This window comes from Coccinella septempunctata, chromosome 8 (genome assembly GCF_907165205.1).
Source record: "Coccinella septempunctata chromosome 8, icCocSept1.1, whole genome shotgun sequence".
NCBI classification, from domain to species: Eukaryota; Metazoa; Arthropoda; class Insecta; order Coleoptera; family Coccinellidae; genus Coccinella; species Coccinella septempunctata.
In genome coordinates, this window is record NC_058196.1 from 14,196,208 (window position 1) to 14,207,990 (window position 11,783).

An 11,783-nucleotide genomic window follows, 5' to 3' on the forward strand; every position below is an offset into this window, starting at 1 on the left:
GCTTACATTTAACTGTCTGAAGACAGAGAACTATGAAACTCCCGAAACGACTAAAACAGTACGAATGTATGACGAAAGGTCAACAAATAGATTTCTCGAAAACCTAAATTTATACTCCTAATTGCTGAATCGATATCTCATAATTATGAATAAGTCATTCACCGAAGGTATCTTTCCAAATGACTTGAAACTTGCAGTGATCAAGCCTACCCACACAAAATTATCCAAATACGGCTACAGTAACTATCGACCTCTTTCGCTTCTATCATCCTTCTTGAAGATATTTGAGAAAATACTGCTGAATCGTCTTTTTTCTGAGCTTCTTTGAAAAATATAATATCCTCAACGAACACCAGCATGGCTTCACTAAGAATAGGAATACGGAAACAGCTATTTTCGAATTACTACAACGAAATTTTTGGGTATATGGCTCACTTCAGAATTGAGATGGGAGGAACATATAACTGGCCTGAACAAACGATGAGCTTACTCACTGAAGATACTAAAAAGCTTTTGAGACTTAAATGTCTTGAAGACTATTTATTATGCTATCTTTTTTTTACTATTATCATATGGCATCATTTTCTAGGAAAATAGTGCTAATGTTCAGAGTATTTTCGTGACCCGAAAGCTAGCCTTGAGGTCAATGCTAGGGTTTGAATATAGACAGAGCTACAGGAGAGCCTTTCGACACAATGGCCTGTTATAACAGTTTGGGGATTATATATCTTTAAATGCTTGATATTTATTATAGAACACCCACATTATTTCAGTCAATAAAAATGCTAACAAAACTAGAAGGATGTACTCATACCTCTACCCAAGGCATACCTTATTAGCTCTGACACAAAATAGATATATATAATTATGATTTTCGATCCGCAAACTCTGTTTTTAAAAAGAATTTTATTCTTTCAATTATAAATCACAATTTCGAAAAACTAAATGACTTTATAATTGGACAGAGCGGAAAGGAGTTACAAACAGAATGAATTCTAAAATGGAACTAAACTAGAATGTGTCTCTTTTCACATGGAAACCTTGGATTCTGGAAGAATCCGAGTCATCACTTTCTTCTCGCACTAACACTTTCCGCGAAGACGAAGCTGGCGTCAGCGTTCCAGTACGAGGAGCATCTCGTAATACTTTCCCCCTTAAGAGATAACGTCTCTGTTATCTGCTGGGTGGCCTTGGGTGATGTCTTCCATTTCTACGTGTATGATTTTCCTTGGACTGTAGATTAACTCGGAGATCCTTGTTTTGTTCTTTATAACGAAGATGATTCCAAGAATTGTGAAACAGCACAATATCACACTTGTAGACTGGTGAATGACCTGAGTTATTGGATGTAGGTACATGGGCTGGTCTGAAAGTTTTTCTGCTTCTTGAAGGATTGAAGTTGGTTCTTTCAGATGCCTCAGGTGAAATTCAATTTTGTGGGTGGAGTTCAATGAAATTTTCGAAATGTTTTTGGCAGTTATTTCGAAAATCGGAACTGTGTCATCGTAGATGGATTCTTCAATAATAATTCGGCAGGTGGAACTTAGAAGGTTGATTCCCTGGATTGATTTCCTGAATAGAATTCCATGGCAGTCTTCTAGTACTGTTTTGTTCTTTTTGAAGAGGGTCAGGAGCTGGTGATTCTTCAGCGGGTGGATGATGTTGAAGTCGTTGTTCACTAGTGTTGTTTGGCATCGACCTGGGGTTGACAGAATGCATGCTTCCTTGGTAGGCTGTTGAAGGCAAAGCACCATCGAACTTCCCAATATTGATTTGCATATTTCATTGGTCCAATATTCCTCGTTGTTGATTTTGATGGAATACGTCCTTGGCGGGATCACAGCAATATCTTGGGTATTGGGTACAGGGTAGATTCGGGAATATGAAGCAATTACTCGTTTGAGAATTGGGATTTTGAGAAGGAATGTGATAGTTTCCTCCGTTCCAATGACAGACATTTTTGCATATTCGATTATTTTGAAAAGATGAACATGATCAATTGGTGATAGTTGCTGTGTCTTATAAATTTTTTCAAGATATGTCCCGATGGAATAAAGTTCTTCAACTTTAATGACTTCTAAATTTGGAATTTCTCTCATTGCAAAACTTATAGTCCTTTCTAGCATTAATAAAGTGTTCAAGAGTGCTTGGGACTGAAGCATTTGGTATTCTACAATGATTCGAAATCCTTCGGTAGATTCAATATTCTGGAATAATGCTTTAGTATGAATAATATTTTCGTTTAGCAGAGCCAAATCTTCTGAATATCTTTTTGACAAATGATTAGCAAAAGAAGTTAATTTATTCATCCTTTCGATTTCGGAAGATTTGCTGTTGTGAAGGCTTTCTAAATTTTCGTTAATAGTTTTCAGATCATCATCGTCTAGGTTACCTGTAATGAATTTAATACCTTTTCCGATGAAATTAGCCAAACCTCTTCTAACTTTTCTATTGACAAATTTTCGTAAGATTTGTTCGATTTGATCCAAATTCAAACTCAATTGGTGAAAAAGTCGACGGGGTAATTCATCGAATGTTTGGTCTTTCTGAAGGTCATTAAAATTATCGTTCAACTGATCGAAATTGTCTTGCAAATTGGTAATATTTATGAAGAAAAGAAAATTATGGTAATGATCAAGAATTTTGGCATGACTCAAAGGTTCTTCAAAGTATCCATTACTTTTTATTTCGTGGACCTGAAGGGCCTGGTTTGTTTGGGTCTGAATCAGGAGGATCAGCAGTATCCTGAAAAAAACAAACGTTTTTTCTTAGTTTTTTGACTTTTTGTATGTGCGCTGTTGTTTCTCTTGATTTTGTAGTTAGACCACTTATTTTGTTTTGTTGTTGCTGTTCAACAATAATTTTTTCGAAGGGTGGATCCGTTTTTCTCGGTCTGTTTCGTTCGACGTAAACTTCTGCTTGCTCTAAATTTGGAGGGTCATTTCGCTTTTCGTTCAGCTTGTTTAATGTTTTCTGAGCTTTGTTTTTATTTCGTTCGTAAATATGGTCAAAAAATGGCAAAATTTCCTGTTTTCGTTTTTCGTTATACTGCTCATAAATAGTCATATTCAAATCAAATTCTGGTAATTTGTCGTATGGACCATAAAGTAAATGAAAAGGTGAATAACCAGTCGCTGAATGTATCGATTGATTATAAATTAATGTTGCTGTAATCATGAGATTAGCGGGATTTTCATTTGGGTTTTTCAATTTGAGAATTCTGAGTTTTTCCAAAATTGTTGAATGGAATCGTTCAATTGGAGAATTTGAGCTCGGATTGTTCACTGTTGTAAAATGTAGATTGATTTTGTTCAATTTACAATACTCTGTGAAAGTCTTGTTCTGAAATTCTCGTCCTTCGTCACAAACAATCTTTTGTGGAATATTGTGATGTGAAAAATAATGACGTAATTTATTGAGAATTGTTAAAGCAGTGCCGTCTTTTAAAAGGTATGATTGCGCGTATTTTGAAAATAAATCAATTATTGTTAAAAACTTCGAATTTTGAAAAGAAAATGTATCAATGTGGATTACTTCGAAAGGTCGTTTAGCTAGGAGGGGACCTGAAAATTTCAATTTATAAGGGTTTCTCTCGTATTTTGATTTAAGGCATAATTCGCATTTATTTATGATTTCTGTGATTTTATTCCTCACTTTTGGCCAATAGTATTTTTTCGATAATTGATTAAATGTTTCTGAAATACCATTATGGTTTTTATCATGATATTCTGAAATGATTTCGACTTGATTTTCTTCACAAGGTACATCTAATAAAAGGGTGTTGCTCATATAAAGTTTCACGGAGTAATTGAAGGATTCTTTGCAAAATCTGATGAAAGGGAGTCGTAATTTATTATCTCTGAAAAATATTCCGTAAGATTCATTCGGTCTAAAAATTTCTTTGAAAAAGGTTGAAAAATCATTTTCCATGAAATTTTGTCTTATTGTTATGTTGTAAGTATTTTTCTGAAAATTTTTTGTGAATTTTAAATTGTATTGTTCGCCAATATTTAGAATAATTCTATTCGGATATATATTCACAGAAGATTCCGTGATTGGAATAACTTTTCCATTGTCTTCTTGAGTTGAATGAATGGTGGCATTAGAATCATTATTATTTGCTTCATGTTGATGATTGGGATCATCGTTATTTTGACGATTGTCTGGGGGGTTCAAAATATTTTCAAGTTCTTCATCACTAAGTACCGGAAGATCATTAATATTAGGTAAAATTGAGGAAACTTCTATATTTAGGTCATTTTCTGATAATAAAGAGTCTTCATTTTCTCTGTTATTGATTTCAATTCGCGATAGGGCATCCGCAACTTTATTTTCTTTTCCTTTTTTATGAATTATGTTGAAATCAAATTCATCAAGTTTCAATTTCCATCTTATGAGCCTGGAATTAGGTTCTTTTATTTTATAAAGCCAAACAAGGGGATTATGATCAGTTTCTATTATGAAATTTTGTCCGTAGAGGTATGGTCGAAAATGTTTTGTTGAATCTAAAATTGAGAGGAGTTCTTTTTCTATGGTTGAATAATTTTTTTCGGCTGAATTTAGGGTTCTTGAATAATAGGCAACTGGGCGGTTGTCTTGTGATAATACACTTCCAATTGCAACATTTGAAGCATCTGTTGTTAATTTAAATGTTTTTTCAAAATCTGGATAAGCTAATATCGGAGCATTTGTCAATAATTCTTTACATAATTGAAAAGCATTTACATAGTCGGGATCATCAATTTTAATTTTCGCTCCTTTCTTAAGGCATTTGGTCATGGGAGAAACTATGCGAGCAAAATTTTGAATGAATCGTCTGTAATAACCTATTAATCCTAAAAATGATTTGATTTCCTTCACTGTGCTTGGAATAGGGTACTTTTCAACAGCTTTCAGTTTAGAGGGATTCGGAGATATTCCGTCAGGAGTTATTAAGTGTCCTAAGAATTCGACATTTTTGCTCAAAAATTCACATTTGTCAAGTTCAATTTTGAGGTTGAATTCTCTAATTTTTTCAAAAATTGATTTCAAATGGCAAATATGTTCTTGTAACGATTTTGAAAATACGACAATGCCATCCATGTAAACGAAACAAAACTTATGAAGATATTCTTTAAGTACATTGACCATTACGCGTTGAAATGTACTGGGTCCATTTTTCAATCCGTAGGGCATACGAAGATATTCGTAGTGACCATTATTCACGGTGAATGCAGTTTTTTCTATTGATTCCTCGTCCATTTCGATTTGGTGAAAGGCTTTTGCCATATCGAGTGTCGAAAAATAGCAACTTTTTCCTAAATTATCCAAAATTTCTTCTATTCGCGGGAGCGGATATTTATCCTCAATGGTTTTTTCATTTAAACGGCGATAATCAATGACCATACGATATTTCTTTTGGCCGGAAGCATCTTTCTTTTTGTCTACAATCCAAACTGGAGCACTGTAGGGTGAAATAGATGGACGAATGATATTATCATCTAAAAGTTTTTGAATTTGTTCTTGAATAATCTTTTTCATGCTGTGAGGGTGTCTGAAAGATTTAACGTGAACGGGTTCTTCATCTTTCGTTCTTATTTTATGCTTGACAGTATTGCTAAAAGAGACATCGCAGTTTTCGTTATAGAAAATATTTTTGAATTTACTACAAAGTTTCAAAATTTCTCGTTTTTCTTCAGAATTCATGTGTTGCGTACGAATATTTTTTGAAAGTTTTAATTTAGAATTTTCAATTTGAGGAGCACATATTTCTGTTTCAGATATTGATTTCACGGGTATTCTTTCCGAAAAGTTAATCTCTAAATTCCCGTTAATTGATTCTGAAATAGGAATTAGGCAAATACCATTTTTTGCTCGTGCTATACATTCTGGTGTTGAGAATTTTTTTAAATTAATTTCGGGTAGTAAAACGTCACCATTTTCTAGGGATACTGGAATTTTTACAAATGTTCTCGCTATAGTTTTATTTGGTTTAAGTTTATTCGTGGAGTACTCGAGGTTAAAAGGTATTTTCAAATTTTTCATTTCCAAAATGTGGTTTTGATAGTCAATCTTTGCACCTAATTTTTGCAAATCGGATGTTCCTAATAAAGCATCGAAATTTTTATGCCAGTCGACAACATGTAAATGAATATTGTCGAGGATTCCTAATTCGTAAAACAGTGGAATATTGATGTTATCATCAGCGTTAATTGTATTTCCTAATCCGGACACACTGAATTTTTCTTTGAACAAAAATTGGAAAAATTTCTCAAATGCTGGTTTTCTATTAATGACTGAATTTGTGGCACCCGAGTCTATTAAAATTTTCAAATTTATTTTTGGAAGATAAATGTAAAGAAGTTTTGATTTTATTTTCAAGGAATTGAGATCTAAGTTCCTGGGGTTTCTGGAGGAGCTTCTTGAAAATTTTCATCCATTTCGTAATAATAATTCTCATCTTCTTCGGAAAAATTCATAACATTTTCTTCAGAATGTTCGGGTTCGTAAGATTCAGCTTCATGATCGATTACATCATCGGGTTTGAATTGTACGTTGAATAATTGTTTTTGTGGGAATTTCGAATTTCTGGTAGAAATCGACATAGGCGTTGGTTTTGTATTTCTGGTCGAAATTGACATTGGTGTCGGTTCTGGATTCGATTTATAGATACTTGACCCTGATTTAGTACCAAAAACTTCTTGATTTGTGAAAAATTTCTGATTATTTCTCAAAGGTTGATTATTTGGAAAAACAATGTTTGGTAAGTTTTGATTAGAGTTGCTATTGGGAAATCTTGTTGGAAAATTTTGATTGAAACTGTTATTAGAAAATCTAGGTAAATGATCATTGTAATTTTGATTCTGTTTGAAATGAGGTTGTGCCAAAGGCTTCTTGGTTTCTTGGGATTTACGAAGAAATTCGGAATATTCCCATTCTTGTTTCCTGTTGTCATAAAATTTACATTTATTGATGCATTCTTCTAAGCTCTTCAACTCGAAATTGCTTATATAGGATCTATAAGGTTCGAGTAATCCTGCTTGGAATGTTTTTAGTGACAATTTCTCTGCTTCGCATTTTTTATAAGTTAATAGATTTTGGTCTTGTATATTCAAAGAGAGGTGTTGTAAGAGATCACTCAGAGTTTTTGAAATTCGGCAATAATAATCTAAATAATTTTCGTGTCTTTTTTGGACGCATTGTGAAACCGCAGCAATTAATAGTTCTTCGTTCCTTTGATCTCCGTATCTCTGAAGGAGAGCACGTCTGATCGAAGGCCAATCCGTCGCATTTTGGAAAGAGATGAAGTCTCGTGCTTCATTTAAGATTTTCGAACGGATCGAAAAATTCAAGCAAAATTCGAGATCGGTTGTTAGTCTGCCACGTAAATGTAAGACTAAATTATCTACCTCGTTTATGAAAATTGATAATTTTTTACCCGGTGAAAATTCTGGAATAGAATTAAGTAATAATTGGATGTCTTGTCTAGACATAGGGTCGGCTACTGTTGGGAGTGTTGGGGTGTTAGAAGAGTTTTGATTCATTTCGTTATTGAAATTTCTAATAGGATACGGCCGAAATCGATTATTCCTAAGTAAGCGTTCTTGAATATTATGAGAATTCAAAGATTCTAAAATTTCTGGCTCTTCAGCAATTATCTCTAATTGATGAGATGAGTCTGTCATCGAAATAAAGAATACTGGTGATATAGGAAATGTGGTGGAAAATAGGACTTACACCAAGATTTGCATCCTAGGGTGGAACGTCCTTCCTTCTGGTCGAAGTGGGTTGGTGAAGTTTGGAATTTCGCACTAAGAGTTAAAACTCAACGGGGTTCCTCGAACAGTTTGTGTTCACTAGTGGAAACTATTCTCAGTTAGTTCGTTTCTTGAAAAAACCGTTGCGAAATCCTGTTCGCAGCGCCAATTATGATTTTCGATCCGCAAACTCTGTTTTTAAAAAGAATTTTATTCTTTCAATTATAAATCACAATTTCGAAAAACTAAATGACTTTATAATTGGATAGAGCGGAAAGGAGTTACAAACAGAATGAATTCTAAAATGGAACTAAACTAGAATGTGTCTCTTTTCACATGGAAACCTTGGATTCTGGAAGAATCCGAGTCATCACTTTCTTCTCGCACTAACACTTTCCGCGAAGACGAAGCTGGCGTCAGCGTTCCAGTACGAGGAGCATCTCGTAATAATATGGTATGAAACTCCATAATGCACTACCTTGAGAGTTTAGCCATATCAACGAGAGAACCAGTTTCAAGAAAGAAATACTTCAGTTTCTGATCTTCTGATTACATGCCAACCATATAATATGAATGAATTCTACGACTACTGTAAAAATTATAAATATCCTCAAAGTAAAACCTAATATTCATGATATTTCTTTGACATTTTTTCCATTTCACATTTCACTATGAATATTGCTATTTGGAAATATATATACTATCTATCTATCTATTTATCATTTTTTCTTCGCAGAATCCAATGCAATCATAAAAAATTAGGGTTCTGATTAGAAAAACGTTATAAGCAAATCTTGATCCCAATTTTTTACACAAAACACTGTGGCAAGTTCTTCAAAATTCAGCAAATGTACAATATTCCCACATCCTAAGACTTCAAAAATGTGAAAACTGTGTTTGTTTAAGATATTTAGAATAGGAATAACAAACATATAATACTGAATATGCATATTTCCTTTTTTTTTCAGTTTTTTTCCCGTTATTTTGAACATCGTTTAGTTGAATGCAATGATTTCAACAAAAATATATTCAGAATTGAATGCCCTATAACATCAGAAACGAACAAAAAAATTTTTTTTTACAAATTTATTATAATTCTCTGTGTGCTCATGCTTCAATAATATATTAGCTCCCTGGATAATGTCGACCAATATCAAAATCCCAATTTTCAGATTTGAAGTAGGTCCAGTTATCCAGAAACGTCTAATAGGCCTTCGAACTTGGCACACCCGGTATATTCTTATCTGTTTTGCAGGACCATGCTTAATATGAGTGCTAGTGGAATATTCATCAGTATCGTAGTAAAGAATTCAAAGGCAACTTACCAATATCCACTTTCAGATGTTCCAATTTTTTTTGTGTAATTAAACTTTTGGAAACCAGGCCAGTAGATAGTTTTTTCATCAAACTCCCATGTCAAGTCAACGATTTTTTGCTCCGTGCCGTACGCTATCTTATAAGCTACCATAAAAAACATCAAAACAAACTGTATTAAAAACGGAACCATGACGAATTTTAATAGAGTGCTTATGATAGGTATATTTGCGAGTTTTCTGAAGAATTGCCAACTCTTTTGAAATATACCAAACATTTTTATATAGCTGTTTGTTTCCAATTTGCTATCGAAACAGTTTTTTATTTGCAAATATTCGATTTATCACGCTCTGTTGATACATTGATACGTACCATTATGTGAAATCAAATGAGTAGTCGATTGTAGATGCCCCCAGAACTACGCAGAAGCATTTCTGATATTGAAATAGAATACAGTAGCGTCTCGTTGGGTGGTAGGGAAATGAAAATAACTTTTGCTGGAAGATGCCAGACACTCCAACTATAACTTCTTCGAATAGGAACGAATAAGTGTTTAGATTTCATAAAAAATTTAACTTATGGCATATATGGAACTTCAAATTTTGGTGAGATATTTTTTTCCCTGTTTAACATATATTTGTTTCAACTGAAAAACTCGTTTTTTATTTCTAGATACAGATGAGCACAATAATATTAGGGCAAAACTTTAGAGTCATATAAGAGTGTGAATAAAATGTTGTTTTGGTCAAAATAGACTGATAATTATCTATACATTTTATTGTGTTGTGACCAATAACCTAAGCTTGACTTATAGAAAAAAAAATTCTTCTTCTAGTAGGATGTGAATTTTGAAAGTGGATATTCTATGTTTCTCTTACAAAATTCATGAAATTACCAAGCAAGCATTTCTAAGAAAGTTTTCTCAGAAAAAAGATTTCCTTAGTAAAATTATGCCAGAAAATATGAAGTCATTATTATGATCAGGGCTGTGCCGAGCACTGAAAAAAAGTGCTTCGAGGACTAAGCACCGAGCCCTTACAAAAAGTGTCGTTCTCGAGCACTAAGCACCGAGTTTTCACAAAAGGCTCGCGATTACATAAGCACTTTGTGGAAGTAGTTCGATTTTGCGAACACTAAGCACTTAGCACTTTTCTGAAAAACTGTTGGGAATAAGATTTTTTGTTATAAAATCACCACCGCTTCTATTTTATCGACAAGATAAGTTCTTCGTTCTACTCTACAGCTCACGATTTCATAAGTATGGGATAATAATTGTTTCACGAATGGAAATATGAATTCTACGGAGGCATAGAAGAGGGCCACCTAATATGTCCAAAATATTTTTCGCCTAATTCCGACTTTAAAGTAGGAATTTTATTTACTTCCGCCCTTTTACAGTGTGTTCTATATGACATCATGAACTATCTATTTCCTGAAATATATTTCTATAAAACTGGGTGTTTACATATTTTGGATAAATTCATGATTATGTATTTTTTAAATAATGTATGTGGTGCTTCTAAGCCTTCGAAGACTTGCATAGCCAATAGTTTAAAATTTAAAATTTTCTTTCGGCCAAGTACTCCAAATTTTATGCTGAAAATTTTCATGATGGGGTTCTCGACAATGAAATTTCTCCCTTAAATATTTTCAGACCATTGCAACTTCCGGTTATATGCCGGCATTAGATTTCCTGTTCCTTATTTCATATGGTACACCCAGTATATCTTTGCATCGTTAAATAGCCGATTTTGTGTCAATTCCAACAGTGTGCCATACCATGGGTAAAAACTCTAAAGATTTATGTGTTATTGGGATTCTTATGAGAAAAATGTTGAAAACGCGGCAGGTCAAAATTTTTGAATATTTCTGCTGGGGAGAGTCTTTCGAAAAAATCGTCGAAGAGCCCAGCGAATTCATCAAAACTTAATATTTTCAAATTGAAACCCATATTTGTAATGATGTATTTGAGTCTATTTTACGTAAATCATCAAGAAAGAATTTTGAAATCGGAGAAAAGAGCAATTGCGAACTGCCTGATTAGTCTGTGACTTATTATAATTGTTTGCTGCTATTGTTGGGAATCCAAAAAATCGAAAAATTGAAATCAATATATCGAATTCAAGTTAAATCAATTCAGAAACATAATATCCGTTGATTGATTCGATTTGATTTTGAAAGTTTTTGCAGAATTTGGGCGTCATCTGCCAAACGGCAGCTGAGGATCTCATATTTTCTAACTATTGTCACGAAATTCTACACAAATCGGTACTTTACAACTAGTTCTTTCGTTTCTATTCATTTGTGTCAGTTTTTTCTATTCGTGTTTCGACAAGATTTCCGAAAGGCTTATAGTGCTTAGTAATCCCCAAAAGTAATCGCGAGCACTTTAGGGATTACTAAGCACTAAGCCTTTCGATGAAGTGCTCGAACTACTTAGCAAAATCACTGGTTTTAAAATGTGCTCGAGATCACAAAAAAGCTTCAAGTGCGTTCACTCGTGCTTTCACAAGCACTAAGCACAATGCTTTGACTCAGCTCTGATATTTACCTATATACTCCATTCATTTTCATAAAAAGAGCTGGTTGGCCAAGGAATAATTTTTTAATTTATAATTATGTTAGTTTTATATTCATTTCCATCCATTTTATTCAAAACAACAGTAAATTGAATCGACGAAAAATGTATTCATGTTGTCTATAGGTATGGTTGAAAAAATGAAAATTTTCAAA

General features: G+C 33.4%; 1 protein-coding gene across 1 annotated transcript in view; it reads right to left on the minus strand.

Annotated features, from left to right (window-relative positions):
* Positions 1-9,436, minus strand: part of LOC123318714 (kynurenine formamidase-like) — a 48,439-nt gene extending 39,003 nt beyond the window's left edge. The window contains exon 1 of the mRNA XM_044905420.1: positions 9,062-9,436. Coding sequence (XP_044761355.1) covers positions 9,062-9,327 — 266 coding nt within the window. The 5' untranslated portion in view covers positions 9,328-9,436. The remainder of the gene's footprint in view (positions 1-9,061) is intronic.
* Between the last annotated feature and the right edge of the window lie 2,347 nt (positions 9,437-11,783).